Source organism: Paramormyrops kingsleyae, chromosome 12 (genome assembly GCF_048594095.1).
Source record: "Paramormyrops kingsleyae isolate MSU_618 chromosome 12, PKINGS_0.4, whole genome shotgun sequence".
NCBI classification, from domain to species: domain Eukaryota; kingdom Metazoa; phylum Chordata; class Actinopteri; order Osteoglossiformes; family Mormyridae; genus Paramormyrops; species Paramormyrops kingsleyae.
In genome coordinates, this window is record NC_132808.1 from 21882610 (window position 1) to 21909633 (window position 27024).

At 43.6% G+C, this 27024-nt stretch overlaps 1 protein-coding gene across 1 annotated transcript in view; it reads right to left on the reverse strand.

Moving 5' to 3' along the window:
• Positions 1–27024, reverse strand: part of LOC111835506 (uncharacterized) — a 147831-nt gene that overhangs the window by 49401 nt on the left and 71406 nt on the right. Inside the window, exons 3-6 of the mRNA XM_072697715.1 lie at positions 20507–20551; positions 16517–16524; positions 4294–4320; positions 2363–2389 (exon numbers count right to left, since the gene is read on the reverse strand). Of these exons, the coding sequence (XP_072553816.1) occupies positions 2363–2389; positions 4294–4320; positions 16517–16524; positions 20507–20551 (107 nt within the window). The remainder of the gene's footprint in view (positions 1–2362; positions 2390–4293; positions 4321–16516; positions 16525–20506; positions 20552–27024) is intronic.

A 27024-nucleotide genomic window follows, 5' to 3' on the forward strand; every position in this document is an offset into this window, starting at 1 on the left:
AGAACCTATTACATACACAAATACTGACTCTGTTCTGTACTGCTTCTGAACAAAGACATCTTGGTGACAATATTAGGCAGCAGACCGCACTGCTACTGACGTCTACTGGAGCAAATGAACAGTAACGTATTGCTCAGGTGTTGCACTGGGGCCCACTTTTGTTTGTCTGACTAGCGGTAGCACTGTGTGCTGATTGCTTATCCTCTGACCCCTGACTCGCTTGCCTCCCTTGAGCCGATGACCCTGCCACATGGTACCTGTGACCGCAAATGACCATTTCCAAGCCGCAGCAGTGTCACATGCTTTCCCACACTCACAGCGCTCTGTAAGTGATTGCCGGCCTGCCCTCTGACCTAACCCTTCCACCCCCAAATGGCAAGAGGTCAGCTGGAGCACCTGCTCTGCGTGCCACATGCTGTAGGCTGAGACCCATGCTCATAGTTACTGGTCATACAAGTATATTTCTTCTGTATAAAAATTAAAAAGGCCTATGATGAACAATAACAAGCCATTGTTCTTTTAATAATATACACATTAAGTTAGATGTTTGTATTTTCACTGTTAGTTTCCACAGAACAATAATAGCTCACATTTTCAAAGTGAAGCTTTTCTGCAAGGAAGTTTAACTTGCTTTCTAAACAATCATCTGCCAAGAACAAGTATGGTCTCTCTAATTCCGGCATCACTCATCGAACAAATCTTTCGTGAAAGCCCATAATTTTGTTCCACTGCATTTTTACCTACTAATTTAATGTGCAAAGTCAATATGTCATTTCAGTGTATAATTTGATTTGGTGGTGAGTGTACCCTGCTCCTTTCCTTCAAGCGTTTTCACCACCCGTGGCTGGTGGCTAGGCACGATAGTAAAATAATTAAACAAACTGAGAGTGACGACTAGTATTAGAGCACTGTTTGTTTATCCAAAGCGAAAGCAGCTAAAGTTCCCCTATCTATCTTACAGTGCTCAAGGTAAGCTCCTTAGCTTCATGGTATTATTTCCAATCCCAGAAACTCAATCTGGGCAAGAATCGACCCCCTACATAATCAAATTAATCAATTCACTGAGTCACTGATGGACTGCAAAGACCTTTGACTGCAATTTGTCCTAGACGATATGTCTGAGAGTTCAAAAGAGCAACGTTTGAACACTTGTCAAGTGTCTCTTCTGTTTGATTTACTCTGGGAGAGCATTTAGCATTTAGATATACTCTGGCTAGTATTAACTAAAAAAGAAATGTGCATTTTAAGGTGAAAGGGACAATGTGTGAATAGGAGACCTGATTATCACTAAACAGACCACCATATGTGGGACCAGAAGCTGGATGTGGGCACCACAGAACCTGCTGTAGAAAATACGGCCCTATGTCTGTAGATCTACAAACCAGACTACTGCATCAAAGATGATTTACTAGAAGTCTGCTGGCCCTCGTCTCAATCTTCCTGCCTTTATGTGGCCTCAGGAAATCAATTAGGGATACTTCTGCTACTCTGACCTCACATCTGTCCAAGATGATGGATTCAGAGAAAGTAATGAGCTTAGCCTTCAGTGCAAGAGTTTTTTTTAGGGCCAGGTGGAGAAACAGAGGCTGAATAACACAGATATTCCAAAAATTTAAAAGAAGGAAGGCTCACTAGATCATCATGATCAGCCTGTCTGCTAGGATTTAGAAACTTCTGCACAGCACAAAAAAATATGCGTTCGAACAGTAAACCTTAAAGAACAAGCATATGACTATTTTTTATCAAAAATGATCTAGAACTATGTTTTACAAAAAATATACATTATCTGTTGAAGAAAAATGCTGAGACTAATATGAAGCAAATATGGGCTTTTTAAGACTTTATGAAAGTGGGCAGAATATGTTCTTCACAGTTTAGCATCTGTTTGGCTGCTGGCTCTGCCTTAAGGTTCAGAAACAACACAAGTAGTAACACCAAAGATCACAAAAAGTGATGATGCCTGGTGTGAAGAGGTATTAACCACAATGGAAAAAATACCTATTAATTACTCAATCAATATCTTTGTCATTGATAAAAGTAGCTGCTAAGTAAATACATGTTGAAATATCATTGTAAGAACAATAGAACATTGTCTTTCAAACAGAGCAGAGGCATTTCTTGTAGCAAACTGGTCCCGGTTCAGTTGTTTTCCCACAAGTATTAAAACCACTATCCTTCCCACCCACAGCATGAACCATTAACTCAATGTAAGTACTTGTGCTCGGCAAGACAAAAAAATACTGTATCTCCAAAACACAATGCATCTGAATCATGCAAAATGCAGTAACGTGCGCAACGCATGCAGACGACGTTACGCTGACGGACCACAAACAGAGGCGGCGGCACTAGGTATTCCACATACCCGCGGGCCCTGGTCTCCTTGATCCCCCTGCAAAGAGTGAGAAAATCTAGTTGGAGTGCTTGTATCAGACGGAGAGAAGAGATGGGACTGGGTTCGAGGGAGGTGGTAGAGGAGAGAGGGAGGAAGCCATGATCCAAAACACAAAAATACTCCAGGCAGTCACCACAATAAACTGTTGAGGGCAAAACTGCTTATTATAAGACTCTTATGTGACAGAGGGATAGGACATTCCGGGGCTATGGGTTATACTGCTACATGGTCCATTTGGATGGGAAGGGAGGGCACAGTTACGATACATTGAGTAGAACGATTTAGACTGGTAGACTTAAAGAGCGACAGTGAGTAGGGATGGTAGGGTTTTATGGGTGAGCAGGGTTAGGTGCTACAGGTGAAGCTGAGAGACAGAGATGAGTATGTCGGACAAGAAGGTTGAGAGAGCGGACTGAACACAAATCTGATTCTGACCTCGCTGTTTAAAACCCGAGTTCAGGGGTGCTTTTCATAAGATGGGCTTGAACCAGACTCATCAGCAACGGAAAGGAGAATAAATTAACTGGATCAAATAATAGGTCCAATTAGATGACATAACAATGTGCCGAACATACCAATGAAAAGAGCCTCTGCATGACATAAAGGGAAATAAACTAGATTTAACAACTTAAAAGAGAGTCTCAGAACCTTGCTGGATATCATTTGTGAAATTAATATCTAGGAGTACCATCAGGGGCTCAGTCACTCGAATTATGTCACCCTCTCGGCCTAACTGCATAAAAAAACCAGAATGCATCTCAGCTTCTCTGGCCTACCATCTAGGAATGGTTTTGTTTGTCAAGTGTGGGGACTTGGATGTAGTGGGATTTACAACAAACACCGTATAGCCAAGACTGCAGCTAAAACAGCAAATTAAACTGCATGCAAGTGCGTCCAATTTGGCAACTATCAATTATCCACTTGTACAGAGGCAATGGCTTGAAACCCCACTTTTGGAAGGAAAAAAAAAATTCCCACTGTGGTGAGTTCACATAGTGGAGCCCTAGTCCTGCTGTTTTTTACCTTTTTGGGGCCTGATTTAGAACTGAACTGCCTTGGGCAAGTAAGGACTCATGCCTTTTGTGGGTCTGAGAAGCACTGGGAAGACCTCATAAGGAGAAACGGCATACACCAATGAGCTCCCCAACGGCAACATAGCTCATCCAATCAAGACGAATGACTGATTTAAGTTCTAACGAGTAATACAAATTAGTAAGATTTCATTGGTACATTTCCACGTTTCCTTCTAAAATTCAGATTATGGTTTGTTTCTCCAAACAGTCATAAAATAACAAAGTATGCTGAACAATAACTACCATCATTAGAGCCCAGAGTTCTCTCGCGATGTCAGTTTATGACTGATGGAAAACAATGATGCTGTCATAAATAGCATCTCTGTCATAAACGGAGAAGCCATGGGTGTTTCCATACTTTAAAACTATTTGAGCAAATTGTAACGGTGTTGTCTTGCATGTTATTCAAATTCAATTATAAAGCAAGTTATATAAAACATTGATAAGGTATAATTGCTATTGCCAACTAAAGTCTAAGAGTTCAGTATCGATGTAAGGAGCCTTGTTTCTGGGGAGAGTGAGGGTATTTAAAATTCTTTAAATGAGTCGTAAGGTTGATAGGGCTTCCAGAACATCACACAAAACACATTTTTTAAAGGTTCACTCCAATTAGGAAGAAACTCAATTCATGAACTCCCTCTTTCCCATACTGTCCCGTATAGTAGAGTGCTAGAGATGGATGGAAAATAAAGAGGTTTGGAATCGTGTGGAGCCAAACCATCAAGCAACGTGGTTTATATTAATGCAGAAGAAGGGGAAAACATGGACCGAGAGGGGACAGTGGGACACAACACAATGAATTTGATAATGAAATACATGCTTCTTTACCTTGTCACCCTTTAGACCAGGAGGACCCTTTGAAAAGAAAAAGAGTAAAAAGAGAGGTGATGGAAGCAAGGGCAAAGCCAAATTACAATCACATGCAGAAGGAATGTCCTTGTTCTGGCAGAAAAGTGTCATGTATTGCTTAATTACAGGGCTAAAATCTCAACCAGAGACATGTAGCTAAGAAGTGTGTTTCTTCCTCCAGGAACCAAAGGCAACAATCGTCCACCTCAAATTATTAGTAAATAAAATGAAACTCACTATAAGATTTACATCGATCAAGTGAGGTAGATTAGGACCAATAAAAAAAAAATGCTCCAAGAGAATCTTAATCTTATTTTTAAGGAAACTAAACTGTTTACTACCCATTGCTCATTGACTTAGCCAGTGAACTTCAGGGGTAGTTAGCTATTTTTTTTATTATAGATTGTTCTAGTGAAAACCATAAAAGATCTAGCAACATCTTTTCACTACTGGAAATAAGTACAACGCAAATTAGGGTTAACACGAGTGGATTCAACACCTTCAGGTCAGCATGACTCGTATAATCAGAATTTCAATCAAGGATGACTGCTCAAACGTTTAGCCTTATTTGTGTGGACACACTCACAGTGCATGATGCAGCATACGCTTACTACCTGAGAGAGCAAATGTTTCACGGAGCAGAAACCCACCAATTCTGTGGAATCATTCAAGCTGAGAGTCCGGCCCATGGCTCAGAGGAGTTCCCCTGCAAGCACCCAGACTGATTTATTGCAGACGGATGAAACCTGGCTTCCTGGGGGCCCCCCCACAATATAATGCACAAAGGCAGAATGCCTCCCACAGCTTGCAAGACAGGAAACTGTGCAGGTCAGCGGTTATATGCAAATTGGGGACCTGGACGGAGACAGACGGCAGGAGATGCAGTGAAAAATGCAGGGATCTGTCTCTCCGGCCTGGAAGCCGCTGAAGCTCCTGTACTATTTGAATCTGATGCAACCTACCGCTGAGATGAAGATGTTCACTCAAAGCCTTGGCGGGATCTTTAATGAAAGGGAACTGAGGTGTTCTGAAAGTAAAAGACCTCCCTCTCCCCAATGCCACAGCCGCGGCACTTTTTATAACAACAATCATCTCGGAGATGATCAGCTTAATGGTGTACATTCAGGCTATAGTGTGCACGCATTTTGGGACGCAGGTATCATAGCTGGTTATAAAAGACAAAGCCTATTTATCCAGTGACACTTCTGTACGCTTGGATGCACAGCAGCAAATCAATGTGGCAAATGCTCGTTTACTTCTCCCGGGCATCTGCCCCTATGAATGTATCCATTTTTGAGACTTTGCACACAGACGACAGACTAGGACCAGACCAGAAGGATGCACTAATTAGGAACTGACACACTGCCCAGCTACTGGTCAACAGGATGGATAAATGCCAGTGACCAGGGTCAGACAGCGTTGCTACTTTGGGTTCCTACTGATAACAGGTGGCGGAGCTGGGATCGGAATGGCTTGACAGCAAGATAGAGTGGGGGTGGGCTGGGGGGGACTCTTTTTATGAACCGCAGAGTATGAAAACAGTACAGCTCCAGCTACTGCTTGGACTCCCATTCGGAAGTGGGGGTGTTCATTACCCTTAAGTAAGGCGCTCCCCCCAAACCTGCTATATACATTAGTTACCAACTTCTGGGCTCAAGAGGCTACTGGCAAGAAAAGAAGGGAAAAAATGCAATAAATAAAAATCAAAATCTCCCATTATCTTATAAGACTTTATATTTCATTAAAAATTGATTGTTTTAACTTTTGGCTCAAAAACTGCAAGGGGAACAGAAAATAAGGGGCAAATATCTGCTTGTCCCCTTTTAAACACAATCATTGTTTAAGTTTTGTATTTTTATAGGTCATCATAAAAAAATCCCTCAGTAGATCTTAAATTGATACCATGTAAACACAGAAAGAGTGGAAGATGCCTTATCGGGAACACGTGTGAGTGCGTTACTGTCCTGCGCTGTTGTGTTATTGTTGCACTCTACACCAAGTTTACCACAGTGGACTAGGCAGCGTTCTCACACCTGCTGGTGTTGCATTTGGTTTATTTGGGACCGTAGTCTTCGCACTACCGCCGACTTGTCTGCTTTCTGCTGCGCTCTGTTTGTTTTCTGCGGACTCAAGCGGAAAAATGGAACATTCCAGGCCAGTGAAGTTAATCATTCGGATATTTATTACGTCAAAAATTAATTTTGAAGAAGCAGTAGCATAAAAGTGGAAGAAGAAAAAAAAGAAACAGCCGCTTTACAACTATGTGAATACAGGCAGTTAATGCAAAGAAAATAAAAGCTCGTCACGGATTCTTAATTTTTCCCTGAAATGATACGCATGCCTCTCCTGCTTGATATTCAACAGATGCTCACCAATCAGCATCGATTTATGGAACAGGCCAATCATGTGCAAGTGTCGCCAACCTCATCAGCCCTGAATTTAGTTGTTCTAGCCCATAAAGTACTAGGGCATCCACTGCAGACATGAGGACTCAAGAAATAAATTTAAAAACTGTCATATGTTTTCTGACCACTAGAGGGCCAAATGCCTGGGAATTGATCTTGGCGGACATCAGGGAAGATTTGAAAACTTTTTTTTTCTTCTGAATTTAAAGGCTTAGATGAAATTTCACCATGACCCTATACTGGATCAGTGGTGAGTAAAGTGGATGGATAGGTGATCTGGTAAGCTCAATTGTTTCAGTTGTATCTAGGGTTAGTCCTTTTATGAGAGCGTAAGAAATTAAATAGTTGACAGAGATTAAACAGGTGCTGTTTCAGGTATGTAGCCATCAAAAGCCTGCAAACGCCCAACTACACAAAGCAATTTCTAAGCTTTCATTTGCCTAAAGTCCAGATAATCAATTAAAAAAGAATCTGAGTCTATATTGTCACGCCCCGCTCCGTCCGCTCCTAATGTGTGCCACGCCCACCTCATTACCTCGTGTTCATCCCTGCTTGTTCTCACCTGTTGCCTATTTCGTTTGCCTTGTCTTGTGCTTTTAGTCCATGTCTCAGTCAGTGTACCCCAGATCGGTCATTGACGTTTGTCAGTGTGCTTTCCCCGGTCCTGTTTCCTCAATTAAAACCCCGTTATTTTGACTTCCCGGCTCCGTTTCCCTGCTTCCCTGCTCACCTACGGCACTGAACGTGACATATATCTGTACTGCATGACAGGTGGTCTAACGGTTCAGTCAGCCTCATCAATGAGCTGGTGTGCACTGTGCAGAATTTCATCTGGGCACAGCTTTCATTCCCATAATCCTTTGTGTCTTCACACCTTAAAAGTGCTTGTCCAAGGCTTCGTTGGGTCCAGTGGGTCAAGCAGCCTGGCCTTCATAGCGCCCAAATGAGGTCCTTCCATATCTCACAGCTTCACTCCCTGTTCCTAGCGGGCAGCCCCCACACACTTGGATGGGCTTAAAAAAACAATAAAACGGCATGAAAGCCGCAGGAGTGCACAGCCAAGCACCAGGTAGAGGGGATACCTGAGATTCAGCTTGACTCTTTACTGTTCATAAAGTCCTGATAATACAAACGACCCACTTAATATTAATAAAGCACAATGAATTAAACAAACAAAAAAAAAAGGCCAGCCACGGGTTCCGCCCCTGTGGCTTTTAATGTCTGTGGTAGATGCCACAGAATGATTCATGACTTGCGATGCATTTAAGCAGAAAGTTTATTAAAAAAAATAAAAAAGAAAAAAATAAAACGAGACACTGCAGCGCTCCTCAGGGCTGTTCATCACAGCATACTAACAGTAAGGGTTTGGCAGGAACGGGCAGTGGCGCATCACAGCCCTGCGGTCTGAGGACAATGTCCTGTGATTGTAACCCCCCCCCCACCTCCTCACTCTGCCCTGCGGGTCCTTTACTCTCATTAGCATCGGCAGCAGCTCTATCCATCTGCGCAGCCCTGTAATCAGCCAGCAGGAACGCTAAGGCCCGCTATTATCGCTGCATAAGAAATTGCAGCAGTGCAATTCGGACGCTAGGAAATGCATAAATTTGACCCATGCTATTTCTTCCAGAATTTCTTGGGTCCGGCTGTCAAACACCACTGTCCGGGTTACAAATGCCATGCGGGCCTGTAGTGGTCAGATGCAATCGGTCACAGGGAGCCATCAGTTTAGGTCCTGGCGCACACTTTTGTAGGATAACTGACAAAGAGCACTGAGGGTTATCTGATTGGACAGACTCACGGGGAGGAGCTACATCTCAGAGTGGTCACTCTTAAAACCTTCTCCACCTGCGTTTTCCTGGGGTGGCCCAAGGAAAAATCTAAGAAAATTTGTATTACCTCCAAAATAATATTTTTCTGAAATATGGTTCTCCATGTTAATGTAAACAAACAACTTCATCTGCCAAACCTCCGGGAGGCAAAATCAAATACCGCTGATATCAGTGATCCCCCCTCCCGATACTTATATCGCTTTCCATTCTCCCGTCTGGTGCCCTTATGTTGGCTCTAGATGGAGGACACAGGTCAGGGGTAAAGTTAGAGATGGTGCAACACTATGCCATGGGTCTCTGTCACAGGAGGGGCACATGAGCTCCGCCCCTTTTGGATGCCCCGTGAGCTCCGCCCCTTTTGGATGGCCTGTGAGCTCGGGGGCCCGTTGCTGCTAATGAAAGTGCAGGGGCAAAGGCCAACCAGTGGCAGCTCTAAACAGGACACCATCAGAGCTCTGCCGTATCTCCTGCGCCAAGGCCAGCAAATGTGTTCAAAGGAGATTTGCCCTGTATTCAGTTTTTCTCAGTTCTGTGGTATTTTGTGGCACCGTGGAAACAGTGTATGCTTTGATCTTAAGCTTGAGAAGGGAAGGCACGACACCTTCACAACGCTGCCCCTGACAAGTGAAAGTTATGTGGACTGTGGGCCTGCTTCCCCTTTGCTGTGCCGAATGCCTCAAAGATGCAAAGTTCTCCAATGTTCAGAAAAAACACAGTTAGCGGTGTTAATGTTGGATCTGTTTACAAAAAAGCTAGTAAAATAAAGGATGATACAAAAAAAAATTTGCAAAAAAATATTATGATACATGGATTTGATGTCATAAAAGTGCCTAATCGCCTACCAGCATCCTGCATCAAGGTATCTATCATCTATAAAGGGGCCCTGGGGAGGATTGTGAGCAGGATACCAAACAGCGAGAAAGATGGAAGTAATAGGAGCAGCATGGGCAGGAGCAGATTACCATAAGTAGCTGGTGCTTGTCGAGGAATCTTCGGGCGAGGCGGGGCAAGCGAGTGAAAAACCGCAATGGAAAACTGACTCGAGACTGGCATCTGTTTCCCATATCGGCCAACGGATCACAATTAGCCGGGGCCCGATGTGGCTTTAACGTGAGGAGCGTGTGGAAAGTGGTCCGCTCAGCAGAGCCTCCTCATAAAACGAGGCCAGCCGGCCGCCAGCCCGGCTCATCAGCGGGGTCACCTTGCAATTAGCGGTGACTGGGGTGACTTGGGCTGGGAAACAGGGAGCTCTGGGATGATGACAAAGTCCTTGAGGGAAAAGGGGAGGGGACTGTGGCTTGATCAAGACTGGCAAGAAGGATGGGAGCATGACATCTTATGGACCCATAGCACCCAGCCATGGCAGTGGTGGGGGACTCCAGTCTGGGGAGGGGGGGGCATGGTATACTTACATAACTCTCATTAAACTAAAGGGAGCCAGGATCTCCAGGGACGAGACATCCCACTGTGGCCAGATGATTCTGCCTTGCAGCTCTGAACCTCATGTTGGTAAAAGGCGTCTCCTCAACCACAGGCTTGGAATTTCTCCAGGACTGAGCACCACAGGGTTACAACTCAGCAACCTTTTGTTTGTTGTAAGGTGTACAGTTTCTGCTCAGACCCCATCCCCCCCCCCCCGCCCCCCCCCCCGCCCACAGACCCCAACAAACAGCAGGCGTCGTGTTTACACTAACATTCATAGGTTACAGATGAGGAACAAGTAGGGCTTGTAGGATGGATGCGTATGTCACTGTCCACTGTAGAGATGAGGATGAGATTGCTAGCATTTCCAATGAGCATGTTTTAATCCAGCGATCGGAATGGAAAGACTGCGCAGAGGTCAGGTTCCGCAAGGGCACTTTGGTAGCATTCCTTTGTACCTCGAACATCTTCTGTGTTCCAAGAGGCGGCTTGCTCATCACGCCCTGAAGCCCTCTGTGAGATGGACTGCCGTGGAGCTCCGCGAGCATGAATGGAAAGCACGATTTAAGCCGTCAGCCATCAGGCACTGCAAAAAACACCTGCTGCTTCCAGTCAAAGCACAATAAATCAAACATACCGGCCGTACAGCAAATCATTCTGGAAGGTTCTTTTTAATAGTGCAGGACAACTATACTATGTCTCTACAGCAGAGCAAAATTGATTCTTCTGAATGGATCACATGTAAGATAACCAGTATGCTAATTATTAATGTGCAGTTTGGTCAACCACCCAGCCACCTGACGTCCTCAGCCAGACTGTCAGTGTCAATTTCTGAAGCTTTGCTCTTCTCCTGTTTGCTCTTGGTTGTGAATACAGTACATCTATCTGCGTCTTGACGTTCATCCTACCCTTTGTTCCCTCTGTCTGTCACCTCTTACCTCAGATGCCTCTGATCCAGGAAGGGCACTGTAGTAAATGTTTTATTACAAACTGCCTTGGTGGGTCTTATATCTCACAAGCAGTTCCCATCAAGAAAGACATCAGATAGTAACATTATAAAAGTCAAGGGAGGTAATGCTAAGATTATACAATTCCTTGGTGAGACCTCACCTAGAATATTGTGTACAGGTTTGGTCACCATATCTTAAAAAGGACATAGCGGCCTTAGAAAAGGTGCAGCGTAGGGCCACAAGAATGATTCCTGGTCTTAGAGGAATGTCATACGAGGAAAGGTTATTTGAGCTAAATCTGTTCAGCCTCAAGCAAAGGAGACTGAGGGGGGACATGATCCAGGTCTATAAGATTCTAACAGGTTTGGATGCTGTTCAACCGAATAGTTACTTCAGCATTAGTTCAAATACAAGAACTCGTGGCCATAGGTGGAAATTAGCGGGAGAACATTTCAAACTGGATTTAAGGAAGCACTTCTTTACACAGCGTGTAGTCAGAGTATGGAATAGTCTTCCTGATAACGTAGTGCAAGCTGAATCCTTGGGTTCCTTTAAATCAGAGCTAGATAAGATTTTAACAACTCTGAGCTATTAGTTAAGTTCTCCCCAAGCGAGCTCGATGGGCCGAATGGCCTCCTCTCGTTTGTATAGTTCTTATGTTCTTATGTTCTTAAAAGTAAAACTTAATTGGCCTTTGAAAAGGCCAGACCTTGGCTAACCTCTGCCTTGTGTAGAATGTGCTGTTGTCCCGGCTGATTCTTTGTGTTGCTTTTAAGTGGAATTGACTTTTGTCCGGGTGAATGTCCAGCGCTGAGTTAAGGAAGCAGTGAAAGGAAGCAGTCAATCTTCATGAAATGTAAAAATGGGAAGCAGACTCAGATAACAGCAACCCCTTTTCAACACAGTCCAGAATCTGCCTGGCAGATGAGCGTCTTTCATGCATTTAAAACTGGCAGCACACTTTGCTTAATGGAAAAGCTGGTATAAGGTGAGTTAGCTATAGGGTGGACAGTATTGTAGAGCACAAAAGAAGTGCTGCAAGTATCTCAGAACCTGTTGCTGAACCAGAATAATGTTTGAATTGACGCTCTTATTATGGTTTTGAAAAACAGTTCATGGATAAAATTACAGGTGATGAAAATTCTGAGAAAAAAAAGGATTTGACGGAGTCGTTTTCAAAGTACTTAGAAAGCGCTTAAAATAAGGTCCTTCGGACATTTATGCCTTTGGATATGGCTCAACTGGCATCAGAACACAGCCTATTAGGTATCAAACGGACCAGAAGGATGTAATGATGGTAATTAAAACAAGGGTGACGTAAATCAGTCTGGTGTTTCCAACATGTTGGGAGTGGGAACCGCAATTCATACAGAGCAACATATACAGTTAACTGTGCATATCACAGCTGTTAAACAGTGTTAAATGCATAGCTTCATGGCATTGGCTGGAACACATGGATGAAGGAGATACCGAGGGACACTAGGTCAGCTGTGGCCTGCCGTGCTAGACGCTGGGACGCCGCTTGGTGGTTATGGGACGACCTTGTAAACCGAAGGTCCCAATACGGTCCACAAGGGACTTAAAGTATTTATATATTTAACAGGCATTCCTCCTATCAACTACATACATATCTACCGAGTCCAAGTTCTTTTCAAAGAGAAATAATAATAATAATAATAAATGAAGATTTCATATAAACATTTTAAGAAAACAAACATGTTTGTACTAAGTTAGCTGTAGACCTTAAGTAGTACAGGACCAGAAGGGTTTCAATTGTCTGACTGAAATTTTGAAAATTTGTTTGTTTTTTTTTACTAATTAGATATTAGCAGCCATATTAGCAGGAAAAGAGAAGCTCATTTGTATAAATAAGAAAAATTAAGGTTTCTTGCAGTTTGCCACTTGACGTTCTCCTCGGTAAGGATTTATCAGCCTGCACAGTGCCAGCTCTTAACCATTAATTCCGACCCCCTAAATTAGTAACGAAGTTCTAAATTTGGCCGATCGTGACGGACGTTGAAAAGTGAGGCTTCATTGCTGAATGGTGCTATAATTGTGTGCTTCCAAAAAGCATCATAACCTAGTATAATGCATGTGCTTAATTAAAGGGACAACAAAACAAATGTCAACCAATGGGTTTTGTAATGTGTCACTGATTAGCTGAGGGAATTTGAGTATGGAGGTTTAGGGATGGATGGAGAACTCTCTCTCTTCAGCTTGTATTTTTTGCCACAGGAAGTCCATTAGAAAGGACACAGCTGCTGATACAATAGTTAGGCTTCTGGCTAAGGTTAGTGGATCAGGTCCAAGAAAGAGGTTCCTCTATTGTACTTCACAGCAAGGGATGCAAAAAACACTGATTTCTGTGAAAAAATATCCAGTGGTAAAAATGGATAACATGCACATTTTTTGAAAGCTGCTATGCAACCATGCATCTGATATTCAACATTTGTAAATAAGAATCACGGCAAAGACAGGTGTGAGTAAAGAGTGACACCGTAACTCAGAGCTTCCTGAGATCACAGCCAGATCAACTGGACGACATAAAGATCACCCGAGGTATGCAGGAGAGTGCCTGATTCTGTCCTGACGCTCAGTGCTAGACACACCAGACCCTAACCAGGGGAAAACGTGTACTGAGACTGGCTCGAATGGAGACCTCAAAAGCTACCATCAGCTCAGCCTCCTCAGCAGGCCACGAAAGAGGGGAACTCAACCCAGTCTGGCTGCGGCATGTTTTATTAACAGGTGCATTGCATTATGGATGAGACTGGATGTCGGTTCCCGACTGCCACCCATTTTCCTTAATCCCTCCAAGACAGTTGCATAATTCAAGCACCGGGACACATTGTTCCCTCCAACATCCTGGAATCCACACAGATGAAGGGATCTCACGTTCGGCAGCATATCACTGCGAACCGGAAGACAGGGCCCCATCCTCCCATATCCATGGCGGCACTTTCAAGTTCACCCATTCCAGAATGTTTTATCCTGTCATAAATTACGTAGACTCTTATTCTCGGTGTAGTTACATCAAATCTAATGAGAGTTAAAAGCAATATGTAGTGACATAAACATTAACTGCATTTTTGATTGTCACGCCTGGCGTTTCATGCAGTGTATGTGCTAAATGGTATACTCCCACTGCGCAGGGACTCTCAACTGTATTTCTGCTTTCTTTCAAAAAGTAAATGCTGGCAGGAAGACACACAAAAAACAACCATAACCCTCTTGGTCAAGGGGAAGAGTCAAAATAATCCATCCCTCTATCCATCTGCCACCTATGTATCCAGTATAGGGTCATGAAGAGCCTGGTGCCCCCCCTCCCCCCCACAATTGCTTTTAAGACACTTTAATTGTATCTCTGTTTTTTTTTTTTTTTTTTTAAACTTAATTTCGTACCCCAGTAGTAACAAAATAGTGATACATTATCAATCCCTGTAGGTGAATTCTGTTTTTGCCTGGCCCACCTTGCTCTCCATGAGACAGAGTCAGGTAAGGACAAGCTTGGGGGGGGGGGGGCGGACAGTACAGGGTCACTCAGAATGCAGCACCCAGCTCAGGGGCCTACGGATATGTAACTATTCTGCTGAGGGCAGGGCTCGAACCGGCAACCTTCCAATCACAGGCGCCGGGCTCAGCCCACTGAGCCACACACCAGCAATGGAACAAAATGAGCTCTGCAAAGCTCGTTGTAAATGGTAAAAACGCTCCTTGGTTACGCTACACTGAGACTTCTCCTTCACTTAGCTTCATCCCTAACCTCACCCTGAACCTGGCTTGCAACATTTCAGCCTACATGCTTGCATAATCTATTAATGCTCCAGAAATAATAACAAGTAATATTTTACTGATTAGTGCAAAAGCCGTCACTATCAACTTAGGCATCTAAAAGGTATACCTATTATCTGTATCACTATGCTAGGCAGAATGCTATCTCACCCAGTCCATTTTGTCATTGATTTTTAGGGATTTTTTTTTATGTGAAATTGCCATTTCAAAGCAGCTTAAACATCCAGCTATGGTTACTTCAGGAATCTCAGCAGGGCAGGTAATCAAAAGCTCCTGGTGGAACAGGCTCTTTCATTACCTTCCTAATAAGCTGCCACGGCTACATTAAGTATGATTCCTTTACGGGGCAAAATACATGTCCAAAAAAAAAACAAAAGAAAAAGAAGTAATGGAGAAAGAAAAACAAATCAGTTATTCGGTGGTATCTGAAAGGCGGGATATTAATTCTAGAGAAAGGTTTCCTGATTATCTGAGAAATATTGGGTGAGATTTAAATTAGCTGAATATCAAATCCCCTTTAAATGGAGGAATAGAATAATTATTATTAAAAATGATTCCCAATTTAGCCACAAGATTGTATTTTGTCTGGCTCTCTGTGGGAAGTTATGGATGAGAAGCCCAGAGATCCAGAATTTCAGCATAGGAACAAAAAAAAAAAATGTGCGGAACATCAGTGAGTCAGACTCACAAGGCAATAAACAACACGGAAATGTATGCAAACAACAGGGTAGAAACAGTGGCATGTTCACAACGCTGGTGACATGCTGGCTGTCCGCACACCCTCCAGCACTGAGGCCCACTGCACAATAACTGGCTTCCCCAGAGGTGATCCATCTGGAGGAGATCCTATAAGGAGAGGCAAAGACGTGCCTGCCCGGGGGCTTTGCTTGGGGTCCTGGGAGCTACCAGGTGTACCATGGTCTGGAGAACGCTACAGTAGGACCACCTGCATTCACTTAAAAAAGGCAGGGGGTTCGGGGGGGGGGTCGGGGTCCAAGGAGGCAGAACGAATTAACTCGCTATTTTTATGGCTCCAGGGGTGCATGTTATTATACCTATTTAATCACACGTTCCGCAAACTCCATAAATTGCTTTAACAGAGCACGAGCGGCCCGCTTGACCTCGTCAGCAGCCAGCCCCGCTCCGACAAGGCCCCCAAAAGTTATTCGCAATCTCGTCCATGTCTTTGGAAACCATATGACTGCATCGCGCTCCCATCTATAACTTCCCCACATATAATGAGGTGAGACACACACCCCCCCCCCTTTTCTTCCCTCCAAATTTGGTGGAAGGAGCAGCAACAAATCTTTTTTTGGTAATGGTGATGAGAAAAGGGAAAGATGAATTAAAAAAAATATATTATTTTAATCATATAGTCATGTTACTCTATGGCAAGCGCAGGTTTTAATAAACCATATGCAAGCCCTTTATATCAGGGGGCCAAGCCAGATTTGCTATTCATTTGTAAAAAAAATAAAATTAAATAATGAATGAGGGAGATTTTATAACAGGTTAGTACAGTATAACATTATAACATGAGTTGATGCATAATGGCTATTAAAATACCTCATGACCACTGGTAACATTTTTATATTCAGTGCAGTGAAAAAGAGAGGGTTTCAGCAGAGGATTGTTGCATTTCAATATAGTTATTTGCCCCCCCCCACAAATCTAACAGCAGATGAAATCAATGCATCTTGCCTACATCTGCTGCAAAGACGACCTAGATTTCTTTGGTTGAGATTTTACCTTTGTGTGTGAGTCACTCACACTGCCACTCATGCCAGAAACTCCAGGTACTTACAGGTGGTCCTTGGAGAGAAAACAGAAGGGAGAGCACCATTACACAAGAGCAGCGAATATCAGCAACAAACTCAGAGAAGCGAAAAATCCCGGTGCCCATATATTACACAGTGACATAACTAAACACAGCATGATTTCTGCAGTGCCCCGATAAATTTACTATCTCCCTTGTCCAGCAAAGGGGGAGGGAAAAAAAAAAAACGGAAATAAACACGTCCGGACACTAAAGTTTCAAAGTCGCCGGGTAGAAAATGCCCTGGCATTATATTTCCGTTTAACTGCAAATTAACAGGAGTATTTATACCCATGGCATTTAGCCTTGGCAACAGTACAAAATTCTCATCCCTGTCTCCTCTTACCGCACTGTTAGCCAACAATGAGACGGATCGCTCGCATTCCGGAAGCATCTACTGCTTACTTGCCGCGACGCCCCACAGCTTGCTTAAACTGTCGCTTGTTTTTGCGAGGTGCCCCTTGCATGCTTTTCCAATTATCTGCACTCAGAGGGGTTGGTACCGCTCCGCGTGGGGACTCTATCAAAGGCTCCTCCAGTTATTTCGGATGTTGGGGGCTTATTAGAAGGGGCAGCTGCTACGCCTTAACACCAGCCGCCTTTTATGACACTTTTTTTTGTTCGTTCATACTTCTCAGCTAGCTGAGGTGCCAAATCGCTGGAGCAGCTGCCCATCAGTGGCCCCGGCGCCCCGTGCTTTCAAGACTGCACTTCAACGCCATTGTTTTACAGCTCGCTGAGTGAGATTACTTATTTCATATCGCGGCCTTTCTAACCTCTCTTAGGGCTCCTCGTGTGCTGTGCACGCGAGCAAGGCTGCTTAATGGACGACAGGATTACGCTATGGCGGCATAAATGGCGCCAGGCCACATGAAAACATGATGATGGACACACCAAAGACAAATTATCCCGGACAATTAATAATGCTGAACGCTGACTGAACTGCCGCTACACTTAGAATACCCCCGACGAACCCCAGTTAGCAAAGCGATTAAATTCAGAAAGCACTTTTGCCGGCCCGTTAGGAATATATCTGGCCGCACTCAGCAGTCAAGAATTTCCAGAATGAAATGCTTGTTATTTTTCCCTGAAATGGAGACAAAATGTGTTCGACATGGCTGACGTCCTGTGGAATTTTTGCTCGTTTGCATAAATTCCCTATTGTTGATGTACGTCTCTGATATCAAGGCACCCCGGAATATTTTATCGTACCCCAATCAAAAGTCGACTTGTGGGGCCAGGATGGTAAACAGACACACAAGGTTGGCACGGTAACCATCTCTATCGAGGCAGGGGTATAGAAATAGCAGGCTCAGCAGTTAAATACATATCTCTGGGCCATGCTAAATACAAAGAACCTCCTCCAGCACTGGTTCACCCCGGTCCCATCCGCAACATGTGGCTGTCATTTAACGAAACTGCAAGCCCTTTGCGGCGCTTAGCCGATTTAATGTCACCAAGGTGCCTATGAGGATTTACGAGCAGCTGGCATACGTGCCTCACGCTAGTGTGTGAAATAGACGCACAAATGATCAGGGTATGCCTTTACAGCTCATACTTGGGCGCCAGTGCTGTGTCATTAATAGCCTCCAAAGGCAACTAAGCTGCTGTTTTCTGCCCTACAAGACTATGCATTTAATTTATCAGGCGGCCCAAACCTTTCTCCAGGGTGCACATGCTTTGGAGCGGCACTAAAAACAAACAACTGACAGCGGTGGCCGCTGACCACCCGTACACCCGGTCTGAGTCGAGCGCTGCTCCACGCTCTGCGGTGCGCAACAGCAGGCTGCCACCGTCAGACTGGGGAAAGCAGGACCGAGCAACACTCTTCCCTTTCAGCCGGTTCACTGAGAACACCAGTGTTCCACGCAGGCCCTGCTCAGCGCACTTGTTTTCTGGGTAAACACCTAGGGCTTTTCTCATCTCCCACTCCCTGCCCCCCCCCTCCCCCAACTAACTTGTTTCTCTGTACCCGATGGAAGCAGATGAAAGCCGCGTCTGCTTTCTCAGACGGGCAGCGGATCTAGCTGGGTTTGGGCCGGTTCCTTACAATGGAAACTCTCTGACCATCCAAACACAGCATCTCAGGTTTTGGGCGAGCCCATGTGAATGTTCTGAGGATGGGGACTGAAAGGGAGCACCGGAAAAATAACTTTTCCTCCTCCTCTCCTCCTCGCTTTTATGTGTGTTGATAGATTGAGAGAAGAGTGCCTTAGTCTGCAGATCTGAATCCGTCCTCTATGCTTCAGACTTTATGGAGCAGAGGTATGTGCTCTGCACTTTCATGTGGAGGGTGGGAAATTATTTATGACGCACCCCGTAAAATGTTTCCAAGTACATTTTTTTTTTTTTTAAATTAGCCAACCATGCTATGCAACCGGAATGACTACCGTTAACTCAGCAGCTCCTGCATCTGTTTCAAGGTAAAGCAATGATCCAGAAACGTGCACAGGTGCCACATAAATTGGCAGAAGGCGGAGCCAAAAATGGAAATTAAGCTGCGGGCTGAGTGCAATGGCACAACTAGAGTGTTTAAAGGGAACTCATTGGTGTCTGGGACAAGGAGGTGGCCTGAGGAATCAAAGGAGACCCTGGACCTGCAGGACCAGTATCCTAGACTCGCACTACAGATTTGGAGGGCTCCCCCATCCTGACATTACTTTGCACTGTGGGACACCCAGGGAATGGGTTGCCAGTCTATCTTTTATCATTTTCCTTTGGTCTCAGCTATCCTGCTTGAAATATTGCAAGTTGCCACTTATTGCAGTGCTGTTATCACTCATGGAACAGAATGCCCATCAATCCATTTTTAATAACCACTAATCCTGGCTGGGCAGTGGTAGTCTAGACCCAGGGTGCATGGCAGGTCACACCCTCGAAGGAACGCCATGGCAGAACATGACATTAAATAAAAATGAGTGTTCCTGTTATACTACAAGTTATTTGCAACTGGTACACATAATAATGCTGATAAGCCTTAATAAAGGTAAAATATTACAGACTACACTATAACAAATTATTACCAAAAGGGATATTTAGTGCCTGGGTGGCCCGTTAATTCTTCATTCTTCAGGCAGCCTCCAACACAGATATCAAAAAATCAAGCCAGAGAACATAAAGTGTACACGGTTTTAAGAAATATGGATCCTCTTATGTGTGTGACAATAAAGCTGTCATTGAAATCAGCACTAAGACCGGAGTTAAATCTTCAGTGACTTCCTAACATGCTCTTTTTTTGCTTTAACTAAAACCTCATGCTACTATCTTTCTGAATAAAAAGAATCACTTTCCAAACTGTTTCTTATTTTTTTGCATGGATATCTTCGGTCCAAGACGGCTCGCCTAACTGCCTGAGCAATGTCTCTGGCACAGGACATGAGGCTCCAGCAGCCATTAGCCTCCTCTGCTAGCGCTGCACGTCGCATTTCGGATGCAACGGCTTTGGGATTTATATGTTTTCCTACCATTAATTAGCCCTGATATCCGTCTCGCTGCGCGCGGCTGGAGGGAGCACAGCCACCGGCATGCTCAGACCAGAGGGAGACGGACTCAAATGAACCAGGTCGGCGGGTGAAGCCCACAAGGGAGACTTGGAACATACGGTGACACACCCAAGACTTTCGGAGTGAGACGAGATGGCAAACGGCCACCACTCTCAGACATTTACTTGGAAGTTCCTCCTTGTGTTAGTGCAGTCTACTGAATCCAAGAGGTTCCTTCAAGTGTGCAGGACACCCGGGAGAAGTTGTTTTTTTTGCATTTTATTGTTCTTTTAACATATTATTACTATTTATTGTCCTAATCATGCTGCTACCCTTCATTTTGAAAATGTGGCACCCTTAACTCAAACATGACCTCATGTATGTTCTACACACCTCGACACAGTTTACATTAAAAAAAAACACAAACACACACAAAACAGATAAAAAATGTTTTTCCATAAATGAGGACCCTCTGCAACATGCATGTGACCCTTACCATTCTCCCCATCCCTGCCTCGTCTTCCTCTCTTCCCCGGAGGGCCTGAAAGTCAAAAAGAGACTGTTAATATTTTCATCTAGGCAGATATTATCTGCTGCATTTTTAAAATGTTTTCACCACTGACCTTTACCTCTTAGCACATGAGGACCAAAAGCTTTCATTCAGTAACTTAAGAAATGCTGCATATTGTATTACAGTGTACTTGCATATATTTGCTCTGGGGACGTTTCACCCCATTTAAATGTGTAAGAAAATGAAAACAGTGCGGACTACGCACCATCTCATTACACTGTTTAATTTACTTTTTTTTTTTTTTGCTTCGATGAGCGTTCTCCCATATGCCTTACGCAAGTAACATCAGTCTTTGCATGCTTACTGAGAAAAGAGAGACAATTACACGCATCATTAGCTTTTTATTGCTCGCACTGGAAACCGGCGGCCTAACGCACCAAGGGACTGCAGCCCTTAGCGCTGACCAGGCCTTTGGAGAACGTTAAATCCGGCGTGTGGAAAACCGTCTGGCTCCCCCCCCCCCTTTGCTGAGGACAAGAAAGAGGGAGCCACCAGAGGAATGGGAGGAAGTCCAGATTTTTGGCCTAGACAGAGTGGACTACAGTAGCTTCCAGTGAAATGTCAATAGCTGGTGCTGGGCTCTCTTTTAAGTGCTTAGAGCCTAAAATGATTCCCATATTCTACATTTGTCCATAGGTAAGGAACACAGACACATACAGATCCCGGTTCTGTGTGCTGAAGATATCTTACGCATCATTCAATAAACATGGTTAAAAACACATGAATATACAAATAATGCTCATGTGACATAATGAAATAGATACATATAATGGAACATAACATATCAGCCGTGTCTCTGTCCCTGTGCTGTCCGGGACAGGTTCCAGGTTCCTGCACAGCCCTAACCAGAATAAGCGGTTAGAAAATGGATAAGAGTCTGAATATGTCACATTTTTCACGTGCAAGATTTTTGTACATGACCACTATGTTTTTTTTTTTAAATTGTTTTGTTTACTTTATGAATTGGGGGTGCAGTGGTTAGGATTACCGCTTTACACCTCTAGGACCAGGATTTGAGTCTTCAACCCCGGCTGTGTGTGTGTGCAGTTTGCATGTTCACCATGTGTCTTCGAGGGGTTTCCTTCAGGTTCTCCGGTTCCCCCCCAGTCCAAAAACATGCCAAGGTGAACTGGAGTTGCCAAATTGCCCATGTGTGAATGGTGTGCTCACCCTGTGATGGGTTGGCCACCTATCTGCGGTTATGCCCTGCCTTGTGCCCATAGCTTCCAGGACAGGTGGTATGGAAGAGAGATGGACTTTCTGAATGAAGCAACACAAACCTAATATAGCTAGCTGATGTTAGATTTAACCGGTGAAATCGAACACAAAAAGGTGAGCTCTGCCCTGCTAATATAATTTAAAAGTGGCTCGATCAAAAAAATCGCACAAAACCTTTTTATTCTCATAACACATCATGACTGAAGCACAAAATGGCAGGTGAAAACAGCAAGGAATAGTGAGGGAAATTGTTTTTTTAAATAGCAAAATATTTACTTTCATTTACATTTCACTTTGTCATTTATTTATCTGGCACCATACTTAGATAATGGCATAACTGAGAACTCTGAAACGAGGATCGATAATCGGAGAAACGAAAACCGATAATTATAAACCAGCGAAATCAAAACTCAATCCAAATTATCATTGTACACCATCCTTTATAATATGTTAATGTCACATGCTAATCAAAAGACTTCGCGGGTAGTTTTGAAGAGTGAGAGGTAATAATCTACGAGTGGTGTGGGAAGACGACAGGGTACACCAGACAAAAAACTGAGAAGGAACATACAAAATGAGAAAAAAAAAAACACCAAACCTTGTCGGCACGCTGTCCTTGTGACTAAAAAAAAAAAGAGCGAGGGTTTGTGAGCAGAATACGGGGGAGGCGAACGGTTTCCGGGCGGCACGGTGTCAGGTCACACGCTGGGGGCGCCGACTCCGGCTTAAAACAACAAGCCCGCGTCAATTAACAGCTGCTCGAGGCGGCACGCGGCTCCCGCGCGGCATCTGGAAGGAAGCGGGCCAGAGGCTCGGGGCAGAGTGCGTAACCGCGGCGCCTTTCATCACGCGCCACGGTGAAAGCCTTTCGGCAGCCCCTTTCTCCCCGGTGCTCGCGGTTACACCGGCTGACAGATCCCACGCCACTGTAATATATATTTTTTCACCTTGCTCCAGGACTTGTGCACTTTAAACGTATATCATATTTGCGACCACTTTGTTCTTAGATTTTTTGATAAGACATATATTTCTTTAAAATACTGCCAATATTTTAAGAGACTGCTTTTGATATTTAATATGCACACGTGCCTATTCGTTTTCATCCTTTTAACTTTTTAAAAAAGGTGTCCCGCGCGAATTTGTTACATTCTCTCTCATGAAAGCAAACGACGTCATCGCCACCCATCATCCCTCGGCATGTAACTGTTCATCGAATTGCCAGATTAGCCCGGAATACACAAAGACTTGTTTTACTGGAACTAAGTCTACAGATATAAATCTTACGCAGTTTTGGCGGGGAAGTTCATCACGATGTAGCTGGAGAAACAACTGCCCTTCCTTCATTTAAGGGAATTAGATCAGCTTTAGATAGTCAGTTTCAATTAAGAGTTCTACAACTACATGCCCAGTACCAAATAATAGTGAGAAAAGAGAAAAGCCTCTCCTTTTTTTTAATGACCCCAACAAAAAGCAAAACTGATTTCATGTCTCTACTTCCCTGCCCAGAATGACTACAAAGCAAGTTCTGTTTCTCATGTGGTACACACACACACGCTAATATCAACCGAATAATTTACAGAAGTCTTGTAAACACTCAGGCTTGTCTTCCTTGTATAACATTAACTGCCATTACTGTGGTCTTTGACGCTGCTCTTAATTTGGTTCAAATCGGCTCGTAATGCTGCCGCTAAATTTTTTTGTCTCGTGTTCCAACACAGCCATGACGGGCCCAATAAAAAAATATCTTATACTCATTTGAATTGAATATAAAAATTCAATCGCTGTGCAGACAGCCCTTTACGGATACATAATCCAGGTTTTAACACAAATCGAACTTGAGGACAATAGCCCTTTACTGTAATATAAGCAGCTAATCCTGCTGTTCTTCCAGCACATGTGAATTTTCCATTGGAATTTCTGCAACCGTACAAGACCATAAAGAATGGTTTCTGTTATGTCTACCAAGTGACCAGTTCAGCCTGCCTTGAGGCGCAAAAGTACAATGGCGAACTGCTTTTCCATTCAGTAAGACAAGTGTTTAATGCCGTTACCTGGACTGCCTTTAAATATAGAAACCACACTGTGTGCTGGAAAAAAAGCACATCTTTCTGAGATCCTTTTTCTTGGGTCAGAAACATCTGTTAAAGAGCGGACAACCTTCTGGCAGGTCGTGAACGGACAGAGGCCAGTGTTATAATGGAACTGACCGATGTAACTGCGGTTCGGCCAAACGGAATCAGGCCAATTCTCTACACAGAGAATACAGCAGGTCCCTAACCTGGGGTAAGGAACTATAAACATCCTATAGTGCCAGAATGTGTTTGGTTTGAACAACTCTCAGTCTGTCAGTACAGGGAAACCAGCAGGATAATTACCTGAAGAAAATAACTATTGTGAGCTCACAGCACATTGAATGCCAGCTGCTCTCAGGCCAGAGTGATATGTTTGTTTGCATTTAATTGCTAATAAGCAACCTTGCACGAAATAACTTCTTAAAGGGTTATGTTTATGTTCCTCAAGGGTTTAGATTAGGCTGATTTTTATAGAGGGCTGTTCAGAAGGAACGTTGCTATAGATAGAATTAATCGTATTTTTTTTGCCTCCCAACCTGATGTAGCAAGACGTGGAATCTCAAAGAATTCAGTTCCATAGAGTCCTGATATGATCGAGAGTCACGAAGGGCAATATCAAGTTGAAAGATAATTGCCGAGTTAAGAAAACCATTCCGTCGAGCTCCCGGTAAAAGCCAAGGGCCGTTACTCACGCTTGTGTTTAAGACTTCCTGTGATGTCTTCATAAGCACAAGGCACGATGCAATGATCCACAGGAAACCATACAGCTGAACTCTTACTGAACAATGTCTTGGCTTGAGCAGATGAGGCGAAGAATGTGACCGAGATGATGATGAAGAATGAGATTATGGGGGGGGGGGGGGGGGTTGCACACTGGATTTGAAGGAAAACAAGGGACATCCATGGAAGGTGCCTCCATTCACCACTCAGCTGGCTACAACAAGCAGCCTAAAACCCCTGTCCAACCCTCCCAGCACCTCGCATGTCTGGACCGAATCTTTGCAGTATACATTCATAGTACAGAAACACTTGGCAATGTGGCAATGAAATGATGGCGCATAAATGCTCAGCTCGATAATGAACAAATACATGAATACAAATCCACAATGTTATCCAGTTAACCTCAACTTCATTGGAAAAATGATTATTTTTAAAATCCTAGCTATTGTTAAATGCTTGTTGTTCTGCTTCGAATGGTAGTACTATGCCAAGGCAGGTCTTTATTAACTTATTTCTTTGGGCCTTAAGGAGCCGCTAATGTTCCTACGACACACAAACAAGATGGTGGTGAGAAAAATAAAATAAAACAAAGTGGGCCTTGACTTTCTCTGTCATGCTGCGTCTCAGGAAAACACAATCCAAGTTTCAGCTGTTGCTTAAAAAGAAATCGTGCTGCTTCTCTGTTGTAAAGAATCCACAATCACCTAATTGAGAAACATAACAATAGGATGGCAACACAAACACACACCAGGCACACAAATGTACAATGCTACTGTATAATGAGACATTTTGCCTTTGTCAGTGGTAACAGCCCGGAGCTGATGGCAGAACCACACCAAACCGTTTCTCCTGAGCTGCTTTTCAATTGTACGACTCTTAATGTTTCTCGGAACCATTGTGGTTTTATAAATCAGCTCTTTTTAACCCTTAAGGCATCATTAAACAGCGGTTTGTGTGTATTGTTGGCGAGGTAACTTCTATGCAACAGTCTCCAGGTGGATTTGTATTGTTGAGATCATTTAAACTGCAACTAACAGATTTCAGAAACTGTTTTCTTGTTTTCCTTTTTCTTTCTTTTTTGTTCCCGGAATGTGGATTTCCTTACAATTTCTCACTGAGAAGTCCATTTGCAATGAAGACGCCATGGACCACTTAAGAATGTCCCAGATGAACTGAGTACTATACTCCATAGGCCATAGTCAAGTCATCAGTTTCCATTCCATTCATTCACCTCTCTGTGACACTCATCTGCTCGCAACATGCACTTGTGCTAAATGTCTCACGTCCTGGAGCTCAGTCACACGCCTAATCAAATTTTCCTTGGTTCCTTGCCTGATCATGGTTACCTTGGTTGCACGGACAAGATGGATAAGTGCTACATAAACACATGGCAACGGCCGAGCACTCGGATGGCACTCTGTGTTGACGCTATTTTTATTTACGATTATGCTCAACTGTTACTGTGTCTAATGCGGTCTCTGGTCTCACGGTCTTCTGTCTTGGCAATGGACCAGAGCACTGCCAATCTGCCGAATTACGACTCTATTCTGGCTCCACTTCATAATGCCACCAAACCACCACAGCTGATTCTAGCTAGCACTATACCAGTTGCTACCAATTATAGTCTTTTTTTTAATACAGATTCTAATACTAATTAGCCTTGGCAAAAGGATATAATGGTGCACAGTATGCCATTAAGAATGAGCAGGTCATGTAATGCTACACTGAAGACGATAAACATTGAATATTGATGTTGACCGGTGATGTTGACTCTGAGACTCAAGTCCCCTAGAGGACACTGGGTTTGGGTCCCAGTGTGGCAGGGGTTCGTGTCCCCTTGCATGAGGATCAGAGAGGGTGTTCTAAAGTTCCTTACCGAGAACAATTTTGGTGGGGTTATTATTGTTATTATTATTGTAGTTGTTGTTGTTTACTTGTTCATTTGTTTGTTTTAACTGATTCTATTTTTAACTTTTTCTCAGTTTATTGTTATGCTTATTTCAACTCCTTTCTTTTAAATGTCTATAAAAGCACTTCATAAACGTTATGATTAAAACAGTGCTATATAAATAAAGACTAAAAGATAATAATTACTCAAGAGTGAAAATCTAATAAAAAATGAAATGATGCTTTGTTTGTCATTCGCGCAAGGGCAGGTACCTTAAAATTCTCCTTCATAAACGTTATGATTAAAACAGTGCTATATAAATAAAGACTAAAAGATAATAATTACTCGAGTGAAAATCTAATAAAAAATGAAATGATGCTTTGTTTGTCATTCGCGCAAGGACAGGTACCTCAAAATTCTCCTTTTAACATGTTCCATCTTGCTCGACTTTGAGACACACACACACACACAAACACACACACACAAACACACACACACAGAGCTATGAGCAAACTCTGGGGTCCCACCACAGGGCCAGGTCATTT